This window comes from Saccopteryx leptura, chromosome X (genome assembly GCF_036850995.1).
Source record: "Saccopteryx leptura isolate mSacLep1 chromosome X, mSacLep1_pri_phased_curated, whole genome shotgun sequence".
NCBI lineage: Eukaryota > Metazoa > Chordata > Mammalia > Chiroptera > Emballonuridae > Saccopteryx > Saccopteryx leptura.
Window position 1 is genome coordinate 4,055,852 of NC_089516.1, and position 27,179 is coordinate 4,083,030.

Consider the following 27,179-nt stretch of genomic DNA (forward strand, 5'->3'; position numbering starts at 1 on the left):
TGCATGTAAAAATAGAAGGTATTCTGTGCTTTAGGAAGGTTTGTTATGTAGACTCTTCCTTAAATGTGCATCGTGGTAATTCATTTTCTTTTTTTTTTTTTTAAAGATTTTATTTATTCATTATAGAGAGGGGGGAGAGAGAGAAGGGGGGAGGAGCAGAAAGCATCAACTCCCATATGTGCCCTGACCAGGCAAGCCCAGGGCCCTGAACCGGCAACCTCAGCGCTTCCAGGTCAAAGCTCTATCCACTGCGCCACCACAGGTCAGGCGTGGTAATTCATTTTCATATTGACTAGTCTCATTACTACATGACTATTGGTCTGCCTGAAGATTTGACTTTGATGTCACTTATGTTCTTTGTGTGTGTGTCTGTTTTATTCCACTTACATCTTGCACTTTTCATTTCAGAGCTTACCCAGATTGAGGATCCCAGAGAACAGTGGAGGCAGGAGCAGGAGCGGATGTTGAAAGAATATTTAATTGTAGCCCAGGAGGCTCTCAATGCCAAGAAAGAAATCTACCAGATTAAGCAGCAGCGGTTCGAGCTGGCTCAGGAGGAGTACCAGCAGCTGCACAAAATGTGTGAGGACGACAGCCGCTCATATGCCAGCTGTGAGTTGACTGACTCCTTCAGTTAACACATGTGACTTGAAAAGCCATTTCTCTGCTAGGTTACGTGCAAGCACCGAACTTGATTTGGGCAAGACGACTTTATAAGGTTTCTGTTCATGTAGCATTAGGCCACCAGGGTGCCGCGCTGCAAGCAGATGGTCATCCACTAGTCACTCCTTTAGCAAATACTTATCAAGTGCCCACCTTGTGCCTAGGCACTGCAGGTACAGTGGCCGCCAAGAAAGGAAGGGTCCCTGTCCTCATGGAGCTCATATTCAGGTGGGGCAGGTAGAAAATAAACAGGCACATTTCAGGTAGTGACATGAAACAACCTCATGCCACAGTTGCCAGTGTGGAAAAGGCCTGCACCTGGAGACCGCTGCACTTAGTACTGTGTTGGGTGATCCTTGGCAAGTCCGCACAGTGGTTTTGTTGGTACTGGATGGAAAGGTCAGGAGCCTTCACACATGTCAAGTACCTGTCTCTTTGTAGGGTCCTTTCTTGGGCAGCCTCTGAAGGTAGAGGCACTTAGTATAACCCAGGGAATCGGGAGAACTCTTTCTGCCCCTCCAGTTAGATGGACACACCCTGATGTTCTCAAAGGGAATTAATTCCTCTTCGTCTCAGAGGCTGCTGGAGGTGGGCCCCTGTCTTGCTCATACTCCATTGATACCCAGCTCAAATTGGAGGAACTAGGTCAAGTCTGGGAAGTCAAGGCATTTTGTTGCTGACCCGGTCAGTCACTGCTTGAATCAGTCCCTTCCCAACAAAGTTGCCACATGGAACAGCCCAGCAGGGTACAGACGGCCACGACTGTCCTGGGTGCCAGGGAGCTTGAAGACAATATATGACGTTGGTACCACTAGGTTTTATTGACTAAAAGCCCAAGTCTAGTTGAGACATGGAAAGACTTACCTGTGATATGACTGCTCTGTTGCCAGGTATTTGGCTCTGGGGACATAGCTCTGAATATTAGAGACATGGTCAAGGCTTTCATTCTGTGTTGCAAGTCAGAATGGAGTTAAGGCTGAGGGGCCATACACAGTGGTGGGATTCAGCCGGTTCACACCAGTTTGGCAGAACCAATACCTAATTTTTTCTTGAGTCAGCAGACTGGTTGTTCAAATGGCACTTGTCATCAGGGTTCTCTCTAAGGTGGGCACCTTGGCAGCCGCCCAATGTGAAAATCACAAATTTCCATTTCTTACTCTTTTTTAACATTCATTGGTGCAACAGCGTGTTCTAAGCACCCGCAGTAATGTTCATTCTGTCTATAGGTGAAAAAAATTGCAAGTGAGGACACCAGTCAAGAAGCAACATGGAAATATCTTAAATAATAGTTTTATTGGTTTTTTTGGTCAGGTATTATTTAATATTTTTTCATTAATATTTTAAAACTCATAACAATCTAGTTTTGTGTACCTCTATTATTCTTATGGAAGTATTAAATGCATGAAATAATAAACTACCTTCCAGTATATCGTTTTTTTATACTTAAAACGATCATTAGGGCAGAGAACTGGTTGTTAAAGTATTTGGATCCCACCACTGAGGCACTGGTGTTTTCTATTGTAGCTGTGGTTGAAGGTGAATAGGCCATACAGGCTGTGAGGAAGAGGAGGTGGGGTTCTCCCCCACCCTAGAAGAGGAATGTCACGTAGTTCTCTTACCACATGCCTTCAGAGAATGTGGGGCCTCAGGTATAATGGTATGTGGTTTCTAGGTTGTTTTCTCTCTTGTTTTTCAGATATTGGTATGTCCTAGATTTTTGTTTTTTAGTTTCACTGCCCATCAGAATGCAGTGAGTCAGCTCCGTTCCAATCTTTTAGGGACTGTTTCTTATCTCCATAGTTTTTCTTTTCTTATAATGTGTTTCTCTGATTTTGGTACCAAGATAATACTGTTCTCACAGAATGAATTGGGATGTGTTCCCTACGCCTCTCTTTTCAGAAAAAGTTTGTGTGGGATTGGTATTAATGCTTCCTTAGCCATTTGATAGAACTCACCAGAAAAGCCATCTGGGCCTGCAATTCTTTGTGAGAATGTGTGTAAGGACAAAATCAGTACCTTTAATAGATACAGGTCTGTTCAGATTTTCTGTTTCTTCTTGAATCAGTTCTAGTATTTGTGTGCTTCAAGGAGTTTGTCTATTTCATCTAATCCCTCCGTCAGTAAACTTTTCTCTAAAGGGCCAGATAGTAAATATTCTCAGCTTTGTGGGCCATAGGGTCTCAGTCGCAACTACTGAACCCTGTTTGTTATACTGCAAAAACAGCCAGGGACAACGTGTGTGTGGCTTGTTCTGATAAAGGAAAAACAGGTAACAGGCTGGAATTAGCCCACAGGGAATTAGTCAAGTTTGTCAAGTTTTCCCAGAGTTGCCTTATAATTCTCTTAGTTCCTGGAGGCCCTGTGGCACTGTCCTCTCTCTGTCATTCCTGATTTTTATCATTTGTGTCTTGTTCCCTTAATCATTGTACCTGAACTTTTATCGATTGCATTTATCTTTACAGTGAACTAGCTTTGGGTTTACCTTTTCTCCCCTATTTCTTATTTATTTTCTATTTTATTGCTTTCTTGTCTTTTTTATTTCTTTCCTTCTACTTAGCTTGGCTTTAATTTATTTTTCCTTTTCAAACTTCCAAAATGAAAACTTAGATAATTAATTTTAGACCTTTTTTATTTTGTCACATTGCCTCTCAAGGTATAAATTCTCTTCTAAGTATCACTTTAACTGCACCCCTTAAAATTTAGTATTTTTATTTTCAGTCAGTTCAGAATATTTTCTCATTTCCTTTGTGATTTATTTTTTGACTCAGGGGTTCTGTAAAAGTAAGTTGTTGGGACTTTTTATTTTATTTTTTTACAGAGACAGAGAGTCAGAGAGAGGGATAGACAGACAGGAATGGAGAGATGTGAAGCATCAATTATTAGTTTTTCATTGCACATTGCGACACCTTAGTTGTTCATCGATTGCTTTCTCATATGTGCCTTGACCGCTGGCCTTCAACAGATGGAGTAACCCCTTGCTCGAGCCAGCAACCTTGGGTCCAAGCTGGTAATCTTTTGTTCAAACCAGATGAGCCCGCACTCAAGCTGGCGACCTTGGGGTCTCGAACCTGGGTCCTCGGCATCCCAGTCCAACGCTCTGTCCACTGTGCCACCACCTGGTCAGACTTTTTGGGACTTTTTAAAGATGCCATGTTGTTGATTTCTAATTTAACTCCCTTACAGTCAGAAACTACACTATGTAAGATTTCAGTTTTTTGAAATGTATTAAGATGACTTTTATGGCCCAGCATATGGTCCCTTTTAACTACTCTCATAGGATCGGAAGCTATGGGCTTGGTGCTTCGAAGTCACACCTAGCTGGAACTGTTTGTGAGAACATATGGTTAGTGATTCTAAACCTTTTAGAAAGTCTCTTGGTAGAAGCTAGGTTGAACCATATAAAATTGTCATTTCTGTAGCTTAAAAGGGGCTGAATATTGGTAATTTCATGAGTCAACCTAATAGATTGTTTCTTCCCAATAGTCTCAGACACCTCATCTGTTCCGTGATCCCCTTTGGTTAGGTCTCCAAAGAGGCTCTTTAATCAGTGGTTCCAAGAATGGAACATATCAGAAAAACTTGGGTGTTCCTTGCCAGTGATTAAAAGGAAAAGCTGCCTAGGAAAGGTGTGTCTTACCTACTGGCTCCTGTACTGGTGCAGCCAGGGCAGCAGCTGCAGGGAGCTTGGGGGACTCAGGACTGGAGTCCTTGAGAATGCAAATATATGAGGACCTTATTGCAGCCCGTGGGAATCCACTCCCAGCCCAAGGGGCAGCGCAGGAGGCATTCTGCCTAGCCCACTTGTAGTCTGATGGAGCTAGGACATCCCTCAATATTCATTTTTATATTTTCTTGGGCTTTGCACTACCTTCATTTGGGCAGATAGGGAGTTGCACTCAGTTACGTTCCTTCCTGTGCTCCATGGCATTTTATTAATGCTCAGTGAAAAAAAAGTTCTTAAGATGCTGTCTTTAAAGTGGTATATGAAGAAAGCTTCAGTAGAGGAAACAGATGACTTTATGGTGTTGACATGAAATTCTGACATGCTCACCAGATTCCATTTCCCGACCCACTAGAAGTCTCTGCCTCGATGTCGCCTCGCACCCCCTTGTGTAGGCTGCTTTGTGGAGGCTGGGCCTGCTTGTGTTCACAAGGGCTGGCGATGCCAGTGGATCTTTCTGGGTCCGATGTCAGAGACTACGAATGGAATCCAGAACTAATCCAAGTAGTTTATCAGGTTGCTGCTGTCCTTGGGGTTTTGAGCAAGCTCTTGCAATTTGCCATTTAACTTGAACTACCAGTTACAATGAGGAAAACTCTTTGATATGACTCAAATTAATTATTTTTGACCACAGGATAAAGTTCAAGGCAGTGATCTTATTGGCTCGAGTCGTCTTGAACTAACAGATGTCTCCTATAGAGGTCTGGGCCCATGTCAGGAGCGGCTGGTGGTGGGATCCATAGCACTCCGGGGTGCAGTCGGCCGTGCAGGGCTCCCAGCCAGCTCACTCTCAGTGCTGGTCGTCTAAGCGAGGAGGCGTGTCCTTGCTTTGGTCCTAGGAACAGAATACTGTATGGACTTATTTCCCATTATTCCTTCATTGTTATTTTTTAAAATTTATTTTTGTATTGTGTTCCTTCTTTGTTAATGAGTTGAAGCTAAGGGAAACAGTGTTCAGTGAACTAGTGTTTTCTGTGCATTGTTATGATTGCAACATTATGAAGCATATGATGTTATCTTCATTGGACACACGAGGAACTGAATATTGAGGAGGCTGAATTACTTCTTCAAGGTTACATACCCAGTAAATGGTAGAACTCAGATTTGAATCCAGATCTGGTTGTGGATGTAGCCTTCAGTGCTCTGTGCTGTTTCCTGGGCATAGAAGAGGCAGCTCACAAAAGCCGATTGTGTTTTCAGAACACCTTGCCTCCCATTGTTCAGGCCATCTGGAAATAAAGACCAGTTGTAAGCTGACAAGTCATCTGACTGTTCTGCAACACTAACTGGGGCAAGTAGAAGACGGAGCACTTTCTACTTTTTGACTTTCTCATTGTCCACAGTAGATTGCTAAACTATTTAGTTTTCAACAGATATTTCTGTAGCACGTAGTGTTGGTGTACACTAAGTATTGGGGACCCCGTTTATCCCTAATGGCTGATGATCGGGAGAAGGAAGGTGATGATGGTGAGAGGAATAAATGAGAGCAGTCATCTCTAATATCGGGGCAGAAGGGTGCAGAAGACAGCAGGGGAAGGGGCAGTGCATCCTGTCACACGCTTCACAGATTTCCCCGAGGTGTGGAAACCACCAGAACAAATCTCCATACATTGGCGAGAAAAGATTTTGTGTCAATTTTGTACTATCTGGTATCTAAGAGTATCTTGACCTTCTTTTGTCGCTGACCATAGTAAACGTCAATGCTTTGCTGAATTTGAGCATACGTGTGAACTTGAGAGCTAGCTGTTTGGTACCCAATCCTGGTACGTTTTCTGCAGCTGTATTTTGTAGAGTTTGCTCTTGCTTTCTTCATGCTAACATGATTTTCTATACTGCTCACAAAAATTAGGGGATATTTTACCGATTCATATTCATTTTGAAATATCCCCTAATTTTTGTGAGCAGACTATTTGCCTGCCTTTATCCCTGAAGATGTTCATTATTTCAGAAAAAAATTTCCTCTAGTTATTTCTTCATTCTTCCTGAGAAACTCTAGCCTCTGGATGTGTTCAGATGAAGTATATGATGATTTATTTGCAGCATCTTTTGGAAGGGATTCTCGTATGGGGTAAATTATAGTTTGAATCACACGTCAACAAGTTACGGTGGCACACAGGCTAAATCCTGTCCATTCAGGGTACTTATAAATAAAGTTTTATTGTAACACAGTCATGCTCATTCACTTACCTATTGTCTATAGCAGCTACAATGGCAGAGTTGAGTTGAGACAAAAACTGTATGGTTCACAAGGCCAAAAATATTTACTATGTGGCCTTCTGAAGAGAAAGTTTCCCAGTTCGTAGTCTACACCAGTGCTTCTCAGCACTGCCTGGCTTCACGTAAAAATCTGAAGGGCTTTAAAAGACTACAGCTGCCCGAGCAGAGCATTTGATTTAATTGCCTTGAGTGAGGCCAGTTTTCAAAAATCTTTCCAACTGATTCCCGGGATTGAGACCCACTAGGCTGGATCGACTCTTACAGCAGCAGGAATATGGCTTTACTTGTTAGCTTGGCTCCCAGAAGCCTACACCAAAAGTCTCTTTGGGTGGCTGGGAAAGAGTTAGCCTTATCTCTGTTGGGAAAGTGATGGTCCACCCTGAATTCCTGAGTGAGGTGGTGGTGAAGCTTGACCTTATCAGTGATCAGCCCTGCCAACGTTCTCTCTGAAGCTCCCAGTCCCTCCCATGAAGGGAAGGCTATCTTCCTGCGATTCTCTGGGTTCTCTGGCCAAGGCTTTCTCATCTCCTATCTCGCTTAGGATAAGGGCCGAAGTCCATCCATTCAGCCTTTTGTTCTCCCTCGTGTAAGCATGTTGGAGCAGGCACGAGTGAAATAGATCACGCAGCATTTTTCACAAGTATTAGTTGGCAAGACTCAATCTTGAAGGTTGTAGCAGAGCACACATGTTTACTGAGAGATAATCCCAGTCTGTTAGACAGGATTCTTGATTTGGACTGGGTGGCTTCTTGTGGTACTTCTGTAGGTCTTGTGGATTTTTTTTTTTTTTTTGCTCTTTGCTTATGGTGTCTTTTAAAAAATGTCATGTGCTCCTTTGTTGGCCTCGGTTATCGTTATGGGTTATCATTATGGGTTATCGCTGCTCTGGTAATTAGTGCCTGTCAGCATGGAATCTGTCCGGGCTTGCCTCCTTTCTGCCAGTTTTCCTGGGCTCCGTTGAGCAACCCCTACAGCGCTGATGCCTGGAGGCACACGTGGTCTTAAGGAGCACTCTGTCCGGAGGGTGACTTTGGAGAAGGACTAAGGTCTTTGAAAGCACGTCAGCCCCTCAGCCCCTAGCCCCTCAGCCCCGGGGTTGTGACCTTAGGTTCTCACAGCACAGAGGAGGCCTGTGTGGGAAGAGAGAGAGACAGACACATACCTAGTTTCCCTTTTCAGTAACCTGTGAAATTGAAATTCACAGAAAGTGCTAAGGTCTGCAGCGTTGTGAGTGTTAAATACACAGGTCTAGTTCACCTGGTGGGCGGTTGGCTTTGGGGAGTCGGAGGGCCATTCCTTCTTACATTGGAAAAGCTACTCTGATTAAGGGGTGTTGGACAGCTGATCCATAGGAGCCCAAGTTCCAGATGCAGGTCCCTCTGTGACTGATGGCGCAATGCAGATCAAGTCACTACAAACTGTCTTGAATCTGTAAAGTGGGGGGAACATAATCAACATCTCTCATAAAGATTTTTATGATAATAGATGAAATAAATGTGAAAGGTGTCCTATACTAGCGAGGTACAATAATTTACAGTATTGTGGGCCAGCTAAACTGAAACCTTGTTATTATATCACCCAAAACAATAGCGCATACTTGAGTGGACTCCTTAAGCAATTTCATAGCTTTGCCCACTCAGGTCTCTAAGAGAGAAGAAAGCTTCCAAGGTGAAAGTCTGGTATTTATCATAAACCCTGAGACTGGAGACATGTCTTAACAGAGGAAGGTAGTTCTTTTTCTAAATGATGTGGAGCACATGCTATTAAAAATGGGGTGTGGAATCCTGGGCTGTTTCTTGGACCGCAGAAATGGATTTCATTAGACTTGCTGGCAAACATAAAGAACTGAGAATTAGTATAAATCATATTATATTGTTAAAAGTTATGCCAGTGTTCACGGTTCTCCTTAGCGTTTGAAAATAAGAGATACTCACTGTCTTAGGTACCTGACTCGACTTTTCCCTCATCCCAGTCCTGGAATTTTATAATTTTAGAGACTATAACAAATATAACGTGAGTGGTATCAATGTAAGTAACATCTAGTCTGTCATTTAGGATGGTTTCAGCGGTCTCAGAAAAGACTGACTCCTATGGGCCAGGACAGTAAGGAAGTCTATTGTTATATAACAGTCCTCTGAGGTGGGGCGGCTTCCTGTTGGGGGGATTTGGTGGCTTGCTGGGGTTGTGTTTCATCAGGCTGAGTCTCTTGGAGGAGAGGTGGATGCCTGACAACCTCAGGGTCCTGGATATTAGGAAGGAGAAGAGGGGGGACAGGTAGCCATGTATTTGTCCATTTAGACCTGCTATGCCTCCCTTGTGCATTTCAAGTTTTGTGGCAATGATTTCAGACCATTGTTACTGATGTCTAACATCGTGGTTAATTTCCCTGGACTTTTTGGTGGGGTTACTTTCTACCCCAATTGGAAAGGTCTCCTGTGGTAACTGTTAGCACGGTCTTCCTAAACTGCAAGGTGACAAGTTGACACAGTGGCAGTGAGGAGTGAGCAAACTGTAGGTCATTTACATATTATCTGGGTCCCAGTGGAAGCCCCTAAAGCTCAGGTCTGAGAAACTTTTAAGTCCTAGGAGTTTAATGTGGAGATTTTATAGAACTAATTCATTACTGATCTTCAGTGAAACCAAAGAATCAGGATAGAAGTTACAGGATTTGAAAATAGACACTCTTTGTCTAAGAAAGAATTCTATCTTAAAAATATTTTACTCCATGTCTTGAGAGATTACAACTCTTAAATACAAGAACATAAACTTGTCAAACACTTAGCTCTTCCAGATTTTATTTGCAGTGGATTTTAGTGTTTCAAAATTCTGACTGACGGGGCTTACATAGTAGATTTGCCATAGAACTGATTTTTACAAAAGGAGGTATCTCAACTGCTCAGGTTAACTTTGATTATAATTGGGGCTGTTAGTAATCTTGCTGTTGAAGCCACTTGATGGCTTTGAGCCATCCTTTCCAATAGAAAGTCAGGACATGGTTCTGAACTAGTTTCTAGGTGTTGGCAGCTAGTTATTCGAATGACAGCCTTTGGTCCCCAGATTAAAGGAGTAAAATAAAGGATACTGGCCCTGTGGATGGGGCTTCGGGCAGGTGACATTAATGACTTGGAGGCAGATGACACCAGCACGGTGTGACCAGAGATGAAGACAGAGGAAGCTCCACCAGCTAAGGAAGGGCTAGAAACCAAGTGACTGCCGCACGGAAGCTGATGGCTTCAGAAGCCTCAGAACAAGGAGACGGGCCATCAGCAAGGAGCACGCACAGGAGTGTGTGTGTGTGGGGGGGTGGCAGAATTAGAAGCAGCCACTGGCCGCTCCAGCTACTGAAATGGCAGAAGGGGCTCACAGCTCTCTGCGCAGAAATTGCCTAACTGCTTTGCAGACAGACGCAGGTGAACAGCTCTTCGGATCTCATTTACCCCCAGGTAGTGGCTACTCATAGTGATGCCATGTCTGTAAAAGGAGGTGGAATCACGTGCACTGTACTGTTGAAGAACACACTTAGCTGGGTGATGTGCTTTAGCTAAACACCCATCACAAACAAGCTGCTAGAATAAAAGTGTGGGTGCCTGGAAGAGGAGCTTTTACTTACACCTTCGGATACTGGCACGTTACTGGAGAGCTGTCTTTTTCATTTTAAAGGTCTTCAGTATTTTTTTTCTTATGTCAAAAATTGTTCATCTGGAGATTATAGATGTGAAGAAAATAAAAATAAAATCTTTTGTAATGAAACCATTAAACATAACCACAGTTGACTTTTTGGCTCTGAACTCCCAGAGACTTCTGTGTGTGAGCATTTTAAAAGAAAGTAAAAATAATTCCGAGTGTATTTACTATTTACACAGTGAGAACAGTTTGCCATACTTAATCATGCCTTTCCCTCCCCGTGTGTGTATGTGGTTTCTAAGCCTAGTAGTTTTGCAGTCAAAGTAAGCAGAGTTTTGATTTCTCTATAGCCATCTCATTTATTATGTGCACTCCCGTAGAAGGCTTCATGGAGGAAATCAGACGTCCAGATTCAAGGCTGCGAAATGTTGATTCTTTAAGAGCCAATGCTAACTTGTAAATCTGGGATTTAAGTATTTAATATGGTGAATCAGAAGTTCCTATCTATGTGTATGTATTTATTTTAAAGGATCCATTATAAGATAAAATATTTTCCTTCTGTTTAGCCTTCTCTGGATATTCAGCAAATACAAAATACGACCCACACCAAATTAAAGCAGAAATAGCAAGTCGTCGGGATAGGGTGAGTAAGACGAGTGTTTTCATACCAGATGCCCCTTATGTATTTTTTTGTGTCATCACTTATCATGGTTCATTTTAGGGTGGGCAGTGTCTAACTCTCATCTTTTAGTAAGATTTTTGATTTTGTGGATTACTATAATTTTTTCTCAATAGGAGGGTAAGTGTCTCTTGAGAACATCAGCACACTGAACAGAAAGTCACCTGTGTTCACGTGTGGACCCTCCTTTCAGCCCTTCAGCCCCTTGGCTTGGTTGTCTGGGAAGAGGGTCCATTTTGTTGCATTTGCATCAAAGCACAGGAGACACCTTGGAAATGATGCATCCAGCTGTGGTGTCTCGTTCCCTAAAGCAGAGTGTATCTTTGGGGACAGTAGTTCTCAAATTCTCGTGCACCTAAGAAAAACACCTGGGGCGTTGGTTAAGTGAGCGAGCTCCCAGGCCCACCCTCTGAGCTTTGATGCAGGCCTGGAGCAGGTCCCAGAGTGTGTCTGAATAAGCACTCCAGGCGACGGAGACCATGTTCTCTGTGGCAGGGCTTCCTGCGTGGGCTCCGGGAAGAGCAAGTAGAGGGGAGGATGGACAAGGTGTGACATCGTTTGCTAATTGTAATGAGCAAATCAATACCTTCAAAAAGAAAATAGTTGGTGTTCCCTGTGGGTAAGAACCTCTGGGACTTTGGTATGTAAGCAAGGCAGGTCCTTCTAGGGTGGCGGTTTCAGGTGCGTGTGAATGCAAGTGCTTGCAGAGAGTAGATGATCCAGTGGATTGCAAGCTACTCAGACACTTCAATGACAGTGATTACATCTATAGAAATCATTTTCACAGCTATATTTTGGAAAACCAAAATATTATTTGTCTTTAGCTTTCCAGATTGAAACGAGAGCTGACCCAGATGAAGCAAGAACTGCAGTACAAAGAAAAGGGGGTGGAGACCCTGCAAGAGTAAGTGGCCGGGGGCAGAGGGAGCGGCTCCGGTGATGGCCCTTTGTGCTGACCTCTTTGGTGCCCGGACAGACACGAACGCTCCACGGGCATCTGCGTCTGTTCTTTGGTTTGTGCACACCATTCCCCAGGGCTGAGCATTGGAATCTCTTTTCCTTGAAGATACTTTGTTCCTTTAGATGGAATTACTTAGGAAAGAAGGACTTTATTTTATATTGATGCACATTCTCGATAGCTGCCTTCTCTAAGACACACACGGCAGTTTAAATTTGAATTCCAGTTTTGTTAGTTTTAGTCTCTTAAATTTTTTTTATTCTAAAAGTTAAAATCAAATTAATTAATATTTAATAAAATAAAAAATTTCATCCCCTTGTCTCAGTTGCCGCATTTGAAATGCTCAGTAATCTCGTGGCTGGTGTAGAATTCTCCACCTCGGCACTGTTGACATCTTGGCCCAGAGAACTCTGTGTGGGGGCTGTCCTGTGCATCATAGGATGTTTAAGCAGCGTCCCTGGCCTTGGCCCCCTAGATGCCGGCAGTACCTTCCCACCCATTTGTGACAGCCAACAGTGTCTCCAGACTTTGCCCAGTGCTCCCTGGAGGATGCATTCGCCCCATTTGAGAACCACTCGGCTACTGGCCGTTGCACCGAACAGCACAGTCAGTAGAATATTTCCATCATCACGAACTGTTCTGTTGGACAGTCTGGCCTGTAGGTCTTCCTTCTGTTGGCAACTTTATAAAAAAAAACTTTATCCCTACTAAGAGTTTTGGGATGAATTTCTTATCATTTGTGAACTATATTAAGTCAGCAAATTCAATGAACAAAAGTTATTTTATAAATGGTGGTATTGTTGGCCCAAAGAATTAATTTTCTTAAAGAAAGGGCATGGTATGCTTGTTGGTCACCATTCCATTCTCTCTCGCTTCAGAACCTGGCTGCACCTGCTGAACTTGGACATGTGCTTTTGCTTTACACCTTCTGTGCCTACTGTTCTCACTGTCAGCAGATTGTGTCAGTCGGCTTGGCTGCTGTCACAAAATACCATAGACTTGGGGGAGGTTAAACAGCAGACATTCACTTTTCCCAGTGCTGGAGGGTGGAAGTCCCAGATCATTGGAACTGGCAAGTCGGTGTCTGGTGAGAGCCCGCTTCTGGCTATGTTTTCACGTTGTGGGGCTTGTGGGGGAGCTCTGGTCTCTGGTGTCTCTTCCTTTTCTTATAAGGATGCTAATCCCATTATGGGGTCCACTCTCATGACCTCTTCTAAATCTGATCAGTATACAAAGGTCCTATCCTCAGATACCATCCTATTGGTGGTGGTGGGGACAGGGGCGGCACGTGATTCAGTCCATAGCGGCGACCATCAGGCTAAACTGACCAGAAGGCAGCACCGGCACCTGCTACGGAGTTGCCTTCAGCAGATGGCAGGAATCGTGTGGTGCTGATCTCGGGGAGGTGGGGAGCATGCCTCTCTCGTGCATCCTGTGTGCAGATGCAGTGACGGTGTCACATGTGACTGCAGTTTTGCTCTTTAGAGGTGCTACATGAATGTGAGCGTTTTACAAATGTAACTATCTCTGCCTCACATAAATGGTGATTGCTGAGCATGTCACACCCTGTGGTTTAACACGAGGTTGAACTTCCCTTTCTTAATCGTCTGGGATCAGTTTGGTTGATGATTCATTTGTCCATTTCTTTACTGAGGACATATGATAGGCACAGGGGGAGACACAAGAGAAAGGTGAACTGGGTCCTGCCTAGCGGCACTTGGCCTTCTCAGGCACTGGTACCCACCCTGCCCCCTCAGGCCTCGCCAGGTGGTGGATTTGGGTACCTGCTCAGTGTGAGCTGGAGTCTTACCCTGACGCCTCTCGGCTGTGGCCTTCTGCTTCCTCTGCTGTCACCCAGCAGAGTGTGTGCTGCCTCTCCTGTGACATGAAAATCCGCAGTGGGGCTCCCTTTAATTAGCCCTAGTCACTACAGCTTTTAAAAGTTTTTTTTTTGTGTGTATTTTTCTGAAGCTGGAAACGGGGAGACAGTCAGACAGACTCTCACATGCGCCCGACCGGGATCCACCCGGCACGCCCACCAGGGGGCGATGCTCTGCCCATCCAGGTCGTCGCTCTGTTGCGACCAGAGCCACTCTAGCGCCTGGGGCAGAGGCCAAGGAGCCATCCTCAGCGCCTGGGCCATCTTTTTTGCTCCAATGGAGCCTCGGCTGCAGGAGGGGAAGAGAGAGACAGAGAGGAAGGAGAGGGGGAGGGGTGGAGAAGCAGATGGGTGCCTCTCCTGTGTGCCCTTGCCAGGAATCGAACCCGGGGCTTCTGCATGCCAGGCCGACGCTCTGCCACTGAGCCAACCGGCCAGGGCCTAAAAGTTTTTTGCTTAAGCAAATCAAGCTGCTTTTTCAATATTGACCACCAGCGTGTTGCTCACTTTGTCAACTTGCAGCTGTGTGTCCCAGCACACCGTTGTGTACTCTGTATTGACCCATAGAGCCCGACTCCTACTTGGTGCCTCTGTGTGCGAGGGGCCCACGCTGTCCCAGTCGCTGCTAAGGGGCTGGGTAAGAAGTAAGCGGCGTGAATCACTTCATTCGGGAGGTTGCCGAGGGTCGCTAGGACTGACTCATTGGATTGGAGGCTGCTTTCCTGCTTCCACACTGTTGCTTTTTCTCATTCAGGGAGAATCATGACTTTACGTTGTCTGTAGATAATACCGACTTTTCAGGCCATATTGAGTGTGCTGTGCAGGTGGTGGGGCTCAGGGTGGCTCAGGAACCCTGTGAGGTGGCACAGGGGCCCCTGAGCCTTGGAAGGGAGTCTGCCTGGCACCCTTCCCCACTGGCTCTGGCTTCTGTAATGGATGGCCAGCTCAGCACCTGTTCCTTAGCCCGGCCCTCATCGTCTGGCCATCTCCATTTCCTTATTTTAAGCACAAAGCTTATATTGAAGACAAAGCAACATCAGTTTAAGACCAAACACTCTAGCACAGTGGTTTTCAGCCAGTGTGCTGCAAGACTTTTAAAACATGCGACACCTATTTAGTCAGGAGCACTGACCTCTTTTTTCTTAGATTGTCAAATAAAAGAATGACAACACGCCAGGCTGACGCTCTACCACTGAGCCTGCCAGGGCACACAGGAGAAGCGCCCATCTGCTTCTCCACCGCTCCCCCTCTCCTTCTTCTCTGTCTCTCTCTTCCCCTCCTGAAGCCAAGGCTCCATTGGAACAAAGATGGCCTGGGCGCTGGGGATGGCTCCATGGCCTCTGCCTGAGGCGCTAGACTGGCTCTGGCCGCAACAGAGTGATGCCCTGGATGGGCAGAGAGCATCGCCCCCTGGTGGGCATGCCGGGTGGATCCCGGTCGGGCGCATGCGGGAGTCTGTTTGCCTCCCTGTTTCCAGCTTCAGAAAAATACAAAAAAAAAAAAAAAAAAAAAAAGAATGACAACAGTCAACACAATAGCCTTCTGGTATGAATGATTCAAAATTATACCTATTTTTTTTTGTCACACACATCAGCAAAAAATATATTTTTTGGTGTGCTGCAGAATTTTAGTAATTAGTTTCCGTATGCTATGAGATGAAAAAGGTTGAAAATTGCTGCTCTAGAAAATAAAAAGTACCAGGGCTCAGGTGACTGAGAAGGCCCTTCCCCTTGGCATTGCTAGGAAGGAAATTCAGCTCTTGTAGTTGAAGTAGATTTAAGAATAGGACAGGGCGGCCTTGGTTTCTCCAGGGCTGTTGGACAGGAAGCAGGAGCCGTGGGGGGGCTTTTGGGGGGGCTGTAACTGCACCTGCAGCCAGCACGAAGTATTAACTGCGAGGAGGTGGCTGCTGCTGCCTGCGTCTTCCTGCTACTTTGATCCCACGTTTGGGAGCAGCCGTGGCAAACAGGCCGCCCCTGAGAGGCCAGTCCTCAGTCCCTGCCAGACCTGGTGGAGGCTGAGGAGTGGTGTGGGGGAAAGTCACGGACCTGGCCTGTCGTGGGAGACCTACCTACCCCAGCTTTCCAGAAGGAGCTGCCTCGAAAGGCAGAGTTGAATCTGATGTCACGTTTTCACGGTACGTATGTCTCTGACAAACTCACAGGAAGGAGAGAGAACATGGGCACTCATGCTACGCGTAAAATGCTTTGCAAGTAAAAGTCATCTGTGCCCTTCTTCTGAATTCCATAGCCTGTGTACAAGACGGAGACAGCCTTATTCTTTTTCTGGTACTGAAGATGGGCTCTTACATTTGGGTTGAATCATGCAGCTTGGTATTATTTATTGAGTCATTGTGAAAAGCTTTGGTAGGCATGATAAGGTGATTATGCCAGCCGTACTGTCAGATTCTAACTGTAAGCACAGAGAAGATGCGAGCTGTTGTCCGTAATTTGGCTTCTGGGATATTATTGCCAACCTTCATTTAAAAAGGCAGATACCCTTGGTCTTTCCTCCAGAAACATTTCTGCTGTTCTTGCTTCCCAGAATGTCCAGTGTATTCTTTCCCAGAGCACCTCACCAGGAGTTTGGCCGCTGAAAACATTTTAAACTCAACTTGTTTATCTTGGTGAATTTTCCTGGCTAGCAAGAAAATCCATCATTACGCTTGGGTCCAAGTGAGGAAAAAAGAACCTTTTGTATTTTTTTTAAGTCTATGTATGTTGTTAATTTTTGTAGATGGGAGCTGGCCATGAACATAGTCTCTGGGTTAATGACAGAATATGTACGTGTGTGTATGTGTATAATATATATAAACTTTTAATGGTGGAAAATGTCAAACATACACAGAAGTAGAGAGAATGGTATAATGGACCCCCTCCGGGACCCCACATCACACTTCAACAACTAACACACAATGGCCCATCTTGTTTGGCCTCACCCTGCCTCATCCCCCAAACTCTTACTACCTGGTTGAAACAAATCCCAGAGTCATGTTTAATCCTTAAATATCTCTCCTAAACTTACAGACTCCTTTGGAAACAACTATAACACCTATACCCGACTTAAGAGTAACCTATTGTCCTTTCTCCAGTGAGTTTGCCCGTTTCTCTGTTTTGTTGGGGTCCAGGTTCAGACGAGGCCCACACAGTACGTCTGGCTTTTGTATTTCTTTTTTTTTTTTATTTATTCATTTTAGAGAGGAGAGGGAGAGACAGAGAGAGAGAGAGACAGAGAGAGAGAGAGAGAGAGAGAGAGGAGAGACAGAGAGAGAGAAGGGGGGGAGGAGCTGGAAGCATAACTCCCATATGTGCCTTGACCAGGCAAGCCCAGGGTTTCAAACCGGCGACCTCAGCATTTCCAGGTTGACGCTTTATCCACTGCGCCACCACAGGTCAGGCTGGCTTTTGTATTTCTTAATCTCTTCCCCCCTCTCCTCTATTTGTCCTTCTGACAGCTTTGTTGAGGAAGCTCATTTGCTTTTCCAGTAGAATTTCCCCGACAGTGACTTTGCTGCTTGAATGTGCAAGGTGTTATTTCCCAGGCTCCTGTTATTTATGCGATCTAGTGTCAATAATAGTTTGAGGGGCTTGATCTGATTTGAGTTCAATTTCTTTTTCTTCCCTTTCTTGGGGGTCTGTGTGTTTTATGGGTGGTGGTGCCACTTCCATCAGGGGGTTTGCACTCTCTGGCTGTCTCTTTTTGTGGTGTGAGGGTGATTGGCGGATTCTGGCGTTGTCTGCCTGGTGCATCCACTTATACCCGTCAGCCTTTCACCTAATGCCATGCACGCGTCCATTCAAAAGATTTCAGCATAAGTTCTGGGTTTGCTGGGTCAAAGGGTAAACGCACTGGTGGTATTATTAGGTATTGGCAAACTCCCCTCTTCAAGGGTCGCAGCTTTATGCATTTCCAGCACTAACAGGTGACTGCCCCGCTGCCGTGGCTTTGCCAGCGGAACGTGTTGTCAGGCTTTTGCATTTTTGCCAGTCTCGCAGGTGAGAGATAGTATCTCAGTGTAGTTGTCATTTGCATTTCTCTTGAGGCCCTTTAAAAAAGTCTTCAGAAAGCAGGAGCAACAGTTTTGATTAAAAAGTCTTCAGAAAAATTGGGCTTTTCCAGTGAAAGAGCTACTGGGTTCTGCTGTGCTGACATTGCTGAAGCTTGTTTTGAAAAATTATCTTACTGTAACTCATTACTAGCATCCAAGGGCACAGGGGGAGGACTCCGAACTAGTTTCCCAGATGGGTGATGCACAAGAACGTGCCGAGTGTGCCAACGGCCGTGGGGAGATTTCCCTCTCTAGTTATTCTAGATCTCCTGCAGATCTGGAATGTACCTCGTGTTAGATTCCGAGTTGTCCTGCAGCCAGGAGGCTCATTTAACATTGCTTCACCCTGAGTTTCCCACGCTTATGTGCCATTGAAGCCTTTTTCCGCCATGACACCTATCCTGTCCCTGAGTGCTGGCCCGATGGTCCAGGATGCTTTGCGGGGCTGGGGGGCATGTTTCTGACTGCCTTCTTACTGTCTGTCTTTCACAGTGTGCTCTTTCCATACCTGGCCTCACTCCATTCTCACAGCTTCCGCTGTGACCGCGCTGAGCTGCTGCAATGGCTCACCGTTTCCCCACTCTAGCCACGGGGATTCTTTTGAAATATCTCCTCTGCTGGTGGCCCTAAGTGGCTTTCTCTCTCTTACTTGGGCTATAGTATAGACTCTAGATGACCACACTTCCCCCTAGTCATACCCTCAGTCATCTGTACCAACCCCCTGGCTACCCTGCCAGCCACTGTGCTGATTCTTTCCCCCCAAACTTTCATATGCCTGTTCTGCCCCTTCGCTAGTTCTCTGGACAAATGGCATCTTAACAAGACCCTTGCTTAACCACTGTATCTAAAAAGGAACCCTCTCTGTCCCATTCTATTCCCAAAGCCAGCTTTGTTTTTCTTAAAACTTTATTTTTTAGATGTCTATCTCTTAGGCTAACATAATGCTGCATGAGGACAAGGGCTTGGCCTTGGTCCCTGCTCAGCCTCAGGACCCAGACAGCTCTAGGCACAGGGCAGGGCTCTGTGGAATGAATGGATTGGGCCCCAGGTACTGTGCTGAGTGGCTGATGGCACAGCTCCTGTCTGCTGGGAGCCATCCCACAATTCCCTTCGTTCTTGGACACTGGAGCCCTCAGCGTGAGGGCCTAGGCTGTGAGGATCTTGGGGAGGTCTCTGTAAACCGTCCAGTCACCTTCCTATTAATCGCCCACTAGCGTTTCCTTCCCTACTGCATGTTGTGTTTTAAGAAATACTGTTTCTTGTTACCACTGTTCAAATTACAGACAAGGACTGTAAACAGTGTTTCAGTACTCAGTTTCTATGAGGTATGTTTGTAGCCAGGTGGCCTCTTTGCTTCAAGCCTTTTAATTGCTTGATGAACTTCTGTCCTGTTGGGGTGCTTTGAGTGAAGTTAAACCTATATGTCCTTAAATAAGAGTGACTTATCTCTTCTGAGCACTCACTACCAGAATGAGGCAGTATTAGATATTAGAATTAGCGTTTTCTGCCCACGGGGACTTAGTGGTTTCAGAAGAGAGTAGGATTGTTCACAGTTAGAACAGGCTTAGACCAACAATATCCCGTTAACACAGCACATAAGGTACAGCCCATGCGAAAAGCCCAGCACTGCTCAGATAACACTAAAACATACAGAAATGGGGGCGGAAACAAAAAGAGCATTGTTCCGCAGTGGGACAGGTCTGGCGCTCCACACAGGACCTGCTGTTGATAGAAGGCTGCCGGAAGCTTTCTGAGGTTCATTCAAGGCCCCCTGCCAGAGCTGGTGATGTAAAAGGTAGAGTTGTAACAAAACTTCTCATTCTTTTGGGTTGTAATGTGTGGTATTAACATGGAATATCTTTAGAGGCCTGGCAGCCCTTTTCTTCAAGATGTGGGTTTAAGAAGTCATTTGCTTTTACTTTTGCCAGTGCAGTTCTCTTGACATCTTAAATTGAACAACAAATATGGAAATTTTAGGGCAGCGGAAGGAAGAGAGTGCTGATAAACATCTCAAAAATGCCTTCTCAATGGTACTATGGCCATCATTCAAGGCTGCACCTTCTCCTTTTCTCTCGAACCATTGCTTTCAAGGGCAGACTAGAGGGAGCACCAGCTTAGGTCGGCATGACATTTGACTGGCTGTGTGGGTGGCCTTCAGGTTTGGCTCTGTGCAGGTTCGGAGGCCTTGACGAGTGCATTGCTCACCTGGTGGTGAGGTGGATGAGTGCTGGCATGAGGGGCCTCAGTGTGAGCCTCTCTGTGCCGTTTACTGGATGTGTGACCTTGAGCCAGTCACCCATCTCCCCAGAGCTGCTGCAGGATGTTCAGAGGTGAAAAGTAAAGACTGGATTCTGTGGACTGAGTTTTCTTTACACTGTGCTTTAGTCCGTTTGGGTTGCTATCACAACAGTACCACAGACTGGGCAGCTTATAAACAACAGAGTAGTATTTTCCCTAGTTCTGGAGGCTGGGAGCCCAAGATCAGGGTGCCTTCATGGTCAGTGAGAGCCCGCTTCCCAGTTCATGAGTGGCCACCTTCTCGCTGTGTCCTCACCGTGTTGGAAGGGGCAGGGCAGCTCTCTGGGGTCTCTTATGAAGACACCAATCCCATTTGTGACAACTTTTCCCCTGTGACTGGATCACCTCACAAAGGCCTCACCTCCTAACACCATCACACTGTGTTCCAGCATGTGAGATTTGGGGGGGGGACATAAAATTTAGATCGTAGCACACTGCATAGTAACTTATTTCCTTATTAGTACCACTTTTTGTTGAGCATTATCAATTTTCTGTCATTTTTTTGAGACATATAGGCGCACTGTCTTGGACTCAGTTAAAATAAAAAAAAAAAGACAGTTGTTTGGCAGTCAGATGTTATGATTTTCTTTATGAAATGGAATATATTAATATTTTAGAAAATACCAAATCATTGAGTTTGACCAAAGTTCTAGAAGGAATTTGAAAATAGGGAGAAAACTCCCAAATGAATTTTGCAGCTGTGAAGGAAGAGCTTTCCTGTCCTTTGAAGTTTTGTTAGATGAAAATTGATCAAATTTAAAAATGGGATTAGCTTGAATTTTGTGAAACATTTCTTGTTCATATAAAAGCTGGTGGAGCCTGACCGGGCAGTGGCGCAGCGGATAGAGCGTTGGACTGGGATGCGGAAGGACCCAGGTTCGAGATCCCAAGGTCGCCAGCTTGAGCACGGGCTCATCTGGTGTGAGCAAAAAGCTTACCAGCTTGGACCCAAGGTCGCTGACTCGAGCAAGGGGTTACTCGGTCTGCTGAAGGCCCACAGTCAAGGCACATATGAGAAAGCCCATGAACAACTAAGGTGTTGCAACGAAAAACTCATGATTGATGCTTCTCATCTCTCTCCATTCCTGTCTGTTTGTCCCTGTCTATCCCTCTCTCTGACTCTCACTCTGTCTCTGAAATAAATAAATAAATAAATAAATAAATAAATAAATAAATAAATATTTAAAAGCTGGTGGACCCTGGCTTGGCCACTCTGAGTAGGGATCCACCTGTGATGTCAGGGGACATCGATGCAGACTTGAGAATTAGATGGGGGTTTGAATCCTGGCTCTACCAGATCTTAGCTTGTCATCTTGGGCCACTTAGTTAATCTCTCTGAGCCTCAGTTTTTGTCATTATAAAATCTGAGAAGATTATGTTTATCTTGAAAAGCCATTGAGGGGGATTAAAAGAGGTGACAAAGGTAAAGCACATAGCATGACATTGTCACCTAATACAGTGGTCCCCAACCTTTTTTGGGCCACAGACCAGTTTAATGTCAGAAAATATTTTCACGGACCGGCCTTTAGGGTGGGACGGATAAACGTATCACGTGACTGAGACAAGCATCAAGAGTGAGTCTTAGACGGATGTAACAGAGGGAATCTGGTCATTTTTAAAAAATAAAACATCGTTCAGACTTAAATATAAATAAAACAGAAATAATGTAAGTTATTTATTCTTTCTCTGTGGACCAGTGGACTGGTACCAAATGGCCCACAGACTGGTACCGGTCCGCAGCCCGGGGGTTGGGGACCACTGACCTGATAGGTTCTTGATACATTGAACTATTTTTTTTAATTAAAAAAAATTTTTTTAGCAAGAGAGGAGAGACAGAGACGGACAAGAAGGGTGAAAGATCAGAAACATCAACTCATAGTTGCGTCACTTTAGTTGTTTATTGCTTCTCATACGTACCTTGACCCAGGGGGCTCCAGACAAACCCGTGACCACTTGCTCAAGCCAGAGACCTTGGGCTCAAGCCAGCCACCTTGGGCTTCAAGCCAGAGACCTTGGGCTTCAAGCCAGAGACCTTGGGCTTCAAGCCAGTGACCTTTGGGCTCAAGCCAGTGACCATGGGGTTGTGTCTATGATCCTGCACTCAAGCTGGTAACTCCGCACTCAAGCTGGTGAGCCTGCGCTCAAGCCAGCAACCTCAGGATTTTGAACCTGGGACCTCAGCATCCCAGGTTGATGCTCTATTCATTGTGCCACCACCAGTCAGGCATTGAGCTATTTTAACATGCTATTCATGTAATGTAATCAAATTACATATACTATAAATGTTTATATAATTATATTTAGATAATATATAATACCTTTTATTATGTAATTGTATGTTTTACAATAATAGATAACTTTTTAAATGATAGTATTTCAGAAATTTTTAGAACATTGAGATTATATTCTCTAATAGCTTTCACACTTTTTTAACAGTGGAATCTTTCCCTTTCCTGCCCCGTTCTACAAACAACATGTTCTACAAACAACATGTTCTGTAGAACCAGAACAGCTGAGACTGCAAAGGGGGGAGGTGCTTGCTGAAGCAAGGCCATGGGTCCTCAAGCCCTAGCAGGCTCTCCCTTTAGCTACTCCTGCTCACCACATGGGGACATCTTCGGAACTGAGTGAAAACAGCTGCTCTAGGCCAGGCTTCATTCTTCTTCAAGGACTCAGAGCACTTTGGGAGAGCTAAGCCAGAGCCCAGTCTGTGGCCTTGAAGTTGAACTTCTAGGCACTCTGCCGTGCCCGCCGATGGGACAGTTACAGGGCTACTCATCCTCCCCCGATGCTAATTGCAGCCTGTTTTCCTCTGTGTGGCAGCTGTTCCCAGCGTAGAACCTGGTGCCTTGAGGGACTGCTGGCCACAGTTAGGCATTACAGCTGCTAAAAACCAAAAGGAAGTCACAGCACTTCAGTCCAGAGCTGGAGCTGACGTGGTTAGCGTCCCTCATCGCAGCCTGAACGGTGGCTGTGTGTCTGTGGCTATTTGACTAGCACTGATTTTAAGCAAGTGAAACAGCTTTAAGGCAATCGAGTTTCCTTTCTCCATGTGGGTGTCAGTGTTGGGTGATGAGCTCCTGGCTGGATGTTTCATTCTGGAGCAGCCATTGGACCTGGTTAACAGAGGTGGTGGTCATTAATTGTTACGGAGAAATCAGACTTTTCTGGCCTTAGGTTTCTTTTAGTCTGAAAATGCTGTAGTCATTTTCTACAGACTTCATCAGCCTATGTGGTTTGTGGTTTGTGACATAAATGAGACAGATTGGGAAGCCTTCGATCAGAAGATGAATAAAGAAGACATGATTATGTAAATGAGTCTAGATTTCTTTCTGCGAGAAAAGTCAGGCCACTTCCTTGGCAGATGTGAGATGGATGGCCTTTTGTTTCTGTCTTACGTTACAGACTCTTGGTTCTCTGTAGACTAGCTGAAGTGGAAGAACACATGGTCAAGCTGTGTTAGGATTTAGGGGTGTCACCCTTTACTGTGTGGGGCCCTATGGTGCTCCTTCATCTGCTCTCTGTGGAAGAGGACTTGGGACCAGTTTTCATAAATATTTGATTTGTAATCGATGGCAGTCACAGCACTGCTGCCGAGCCCTGGAGCCCATTCCCAAAGGGAGGGGATGGTTTCCTGCTCATTCTATTTGTCCTTCTCTCATTCCACGGCCGTTGACAGCTAAGATCAGCTCTGGCGCTGAGTTTTGCTGTGAGTTGTGACGCATGTGGCCAGGAATTTGTTAATGATAATAAAGTACCGGAGTTGGTGAATTGTTTACTTTTTCTCCATGAGTAAGTATATTCAGCACCGTCCTGATAGTAGTAATAATCACCACAAACAGGACACGCCAGGCCTCTGCTAGGTCAGCCCTTTCCTTACATCTTCTCATTAAACGGGAGACACATTCTTAGCATCCCTCTGTGAGACCTGTGGAAACCAGGTTTAAAGAGGTGAGGTGAGTGACTTGCCCAGGGCCTTACTGTGCAACTGGAGCGTAACTTGTACACACTAGCATGCCAGGGTGCTTTTGTGAGTGGAAAGTGAGGGCCTTTGGGCTGGCTGTTAAGGGTCTGGATGTCCAGTTAACTGGGGCCACACCTTAGAACCAGAGCTGCGTAATTGTGGAGCCGGAACCTGAGAAGCATTGGACGGCTTTCCAGAGGAGCGCATTCCACTTCTTGACTGGAGTATTCCAACTTCTTTAGCCCTGAGGGCTCCTAAGACTTAGGCCTCAGGAATGGAGGACGTGACAGAGGACATGCAGCTAAGGGGACTGCCTGCTCTTAGAAGGCCAGAGCCAAGCGTCATCTTGGTCAGTGCTCTGCCTCTACTAGCCAGAACCAAGCCTGTGCCCACAGGGGTAGGTGGGAGGGTGGGCTTGAAGGCAGGGAGCGGGGAGGGAAGGGAGGATGGGAGGAAGGAAGGAAGGAAAGAAGGAAGGGAGGGAGGGAGGAAGGAAATGAAAGGAAAAGAAGAAGGAAGGGTGAGAAGGAAGAAGGAAGGAAATGGGAATGTTGGAGCAAAGGAAGGCAGGAGGGAAGGAAGGTTGAATGCAGGGAAGGAAAGAAAGGCGAAGGGACGTTTGGATTGAAGGAAAGAGAAGAGGAGGTGAGTAGTAGAGAGAGGGTGATAAATTAGACCCAGGAGAGCTCAAAGAAAGAGACATACAGAGGAGACATAAGATTTCCCAACTCTTGTACACGACATCCTTAATGAAAGTTCACTACTTTTTGCTGTTTCCCTTATATCCCCCTTGCACACAGAGAACTCAGCTGTATGTTTATTTAGTGAACATTCCTGACCAGGTGCAGGTGATAGATGAGTAAGACGTGACCCTCTCAGAGCGGGGAGTTTAAAATCTCAGGCAGTTTCTCAAGCAGATGGTCTCGTTGCCTCGTCATTAGTAGAATCCCGACTGGAATGTCTTCCTCACCTGCCGCGGCACAAGTCCCGTTCGTCTTCCTTTGCCAAAATATTGTTTGCACTGTTTCCTACCTTTCTGTGAAGCTTTTCGGGTCTGTATAGTGTTCAGTGGAATGTGATCATTTCACATGGAATGACAGTATTTTTCTTTTTTAACCAGGATTGATCGTAAGATGTCAAATGCTCACACCAGCTACAAGCTGGATGAGGCCCAGGCTATAATGAGTGAGCTCCGGACCATCAAGAAAGCCATTTGTACCAGCAAGAAGGAGAGGCGAGACCTGATGCAGGTAAGAGGCCAGTGCTCTTCAGAGCCCGTGTCCATTTGCCTGCCCACTTGTCTATTTTTCCTTTATTTAGAATTTAAAAAATATTATATATTTATGACATGCACAATTCATATATATTTTAAGACATGCATGTATATAATATTATGTGTACATAGAGATCTTTTATGTGTGTGTATACATATATACTTAAAATAATGCGTGTTAGCTTTTTAGGGCTGCCACAGCACAGTATCATAACACCAGGTGGCTTAGAACAACAGAAATTGATTCTCTCAGAATCTAGAGACCAGAAGTCTGAAATCAGGGCATCGGCAGAGCCGTGCTTTCTCTGAAGCCTAGAGGAGGCTCCTTCCTGTCTCGGTAGCTTCTGGTGGTTTGCTGGCAATCCTGTGTCTCTTGGTTGGTTTGTAGATGTATCACTCTAATCTCTGCCTTGGTTGTCACATGGTGTTCTCCCTGTGTCTAAATTTTCTTGTCTTATGAAGACACCAATCATTGGATTAGAGCCCACTCTAAATTCCATATAACCTCGTCTTAACTTGATTCTATCTGCGAAGACTCTTTCCATTCAACTCAAGTTCACAGGTCCCAGGGGCTGGGACTTGAACATGATAATCAAATCAAACTGATTCAAAAAGTCTATGAGAAGTCTTGCTATCTCCCCTTTCTCTCACTGCCTGCGGCCCCTGGCCGTGTTTCTGCAGACACAGAACAATGTGAACACACGCTCAGCTGCCCTCATGGACAGCTAGGACCGCGCCACTGATCCGAACCAGCTTTTCATGCAGCGATGCACCTGTACCTTTCTCTATGTGTGCGCACAAGGGCTTCTGCATCCCTTGATGCAGCTACATAGTGTTCTACCACGTGCATAGATTTAATTAGATGGCTGGATCATTGTATCTTTATGTTGCTTTATTTTATTTTTTACATATTCAATTATTTTATTTTTAGAAAAAGATGACTTTTTGCAAACAGATGCACACTGGCCTTTTTGCTCCATGCTGGTATGCAGCTAGTTGTTTCTGTTGTGACTTTTCTTTTTTTCTTAACACACTAAATGAGTATCTAGTGCTTGGTAGGCACTTGTCTTGATCCTGCAGTAAGACACAGAAGGATATTGGAAGCAGAGCTCAGATTCACCAGCCAAATGAAACAGGTGCACAGGTGATTGTCTTGGAGGGCATTGCTTCCTTTGGTCAAGGAGGAGAGAGACTTGTTGGAGTTGAGATGTTTTCTTGGCAGACATTACTTTTTAGAGCATGGATCAGATAATTTTTTCTGTAAAGGTCCAGATAGTAAATATTTTAGGCCTTGCAGGCTGTGTAGTCTCTGCCACACCTACTCAACAGTGTTGTTGTAACGCAAAAGCAGCCATGGGCAATGTGTAAATTAGTGGACAGGGCTGTGTTCCAATAAAACTTTATTTACAAAAGCAGGTGGTGGCCTGATTAGGCCTTCTGGCCTTAGTTTGCTGAGCTCTGGTTTAGACCAATGATTTTCAAAGGCTCTGTGGCTGTTTCACCCTTAGGTTGCATGGGAAACATCCTCTTCTAGTCAAATCAACTAAGCTGTTAAGTCTTTTTTTATGAACTTAACAATATTGGCCCATTCCAGGGTGTCTTTGTCTAGATCCAGAGCCAGCTACTTGCTAGACTCTACCTGGGCATGCTGGTGTCTGTAGAAATAGGCTTCTAAAAAATTGAGAAAATCTGATTTTTTAAAACTTTCCCCCAAAGGGGGTCCAGTCTCCAGAATACATATTTACTCTGAATTTTGACAAACTAACATACATATGAGGTGACTTTTGACTATCTAGAACCATGATTGAAAATTCAGGTTATAAAAATGTGTAAATATCGTCTAGGAGCTGTTTTC

The 27,179-nt window shown here is 45.1% G+C and overlaps 1 protein-coding gene across 2 annotated transcripts in view; it reads left to right on the forward strand.

The window, feature by feature from the left end:
- WWC3 (WWC family member 3) overlaps window positions 1-27,179 on the forward strand; it is a 111,112-nt gene that overhangs the window by 45,742 nt on the left and 38,191 nt on the right. For both annotated transcript variants that reach the window (XM_066356152.1, XM_066356153.1), the window contains exons 3-6: window positions 409-612; window positions 10,792-10,868; window positions 11,729-11,808; window positions 25,172-25,301. In XM_066356152.1, coding sequence (XP_066212249.1) covers window positions 409-612; window positions 10,792-10,868; window positions 11,729-11,808; window positions 25,172-25,301 — 491 coding nt within the window. The remainder of the gene's footprint in view (window positions 1-408; window positions 613-10,791; window positions 10,869-11,728; window positions 11,809-25,171; window positions 25,302-27,179) is intronic.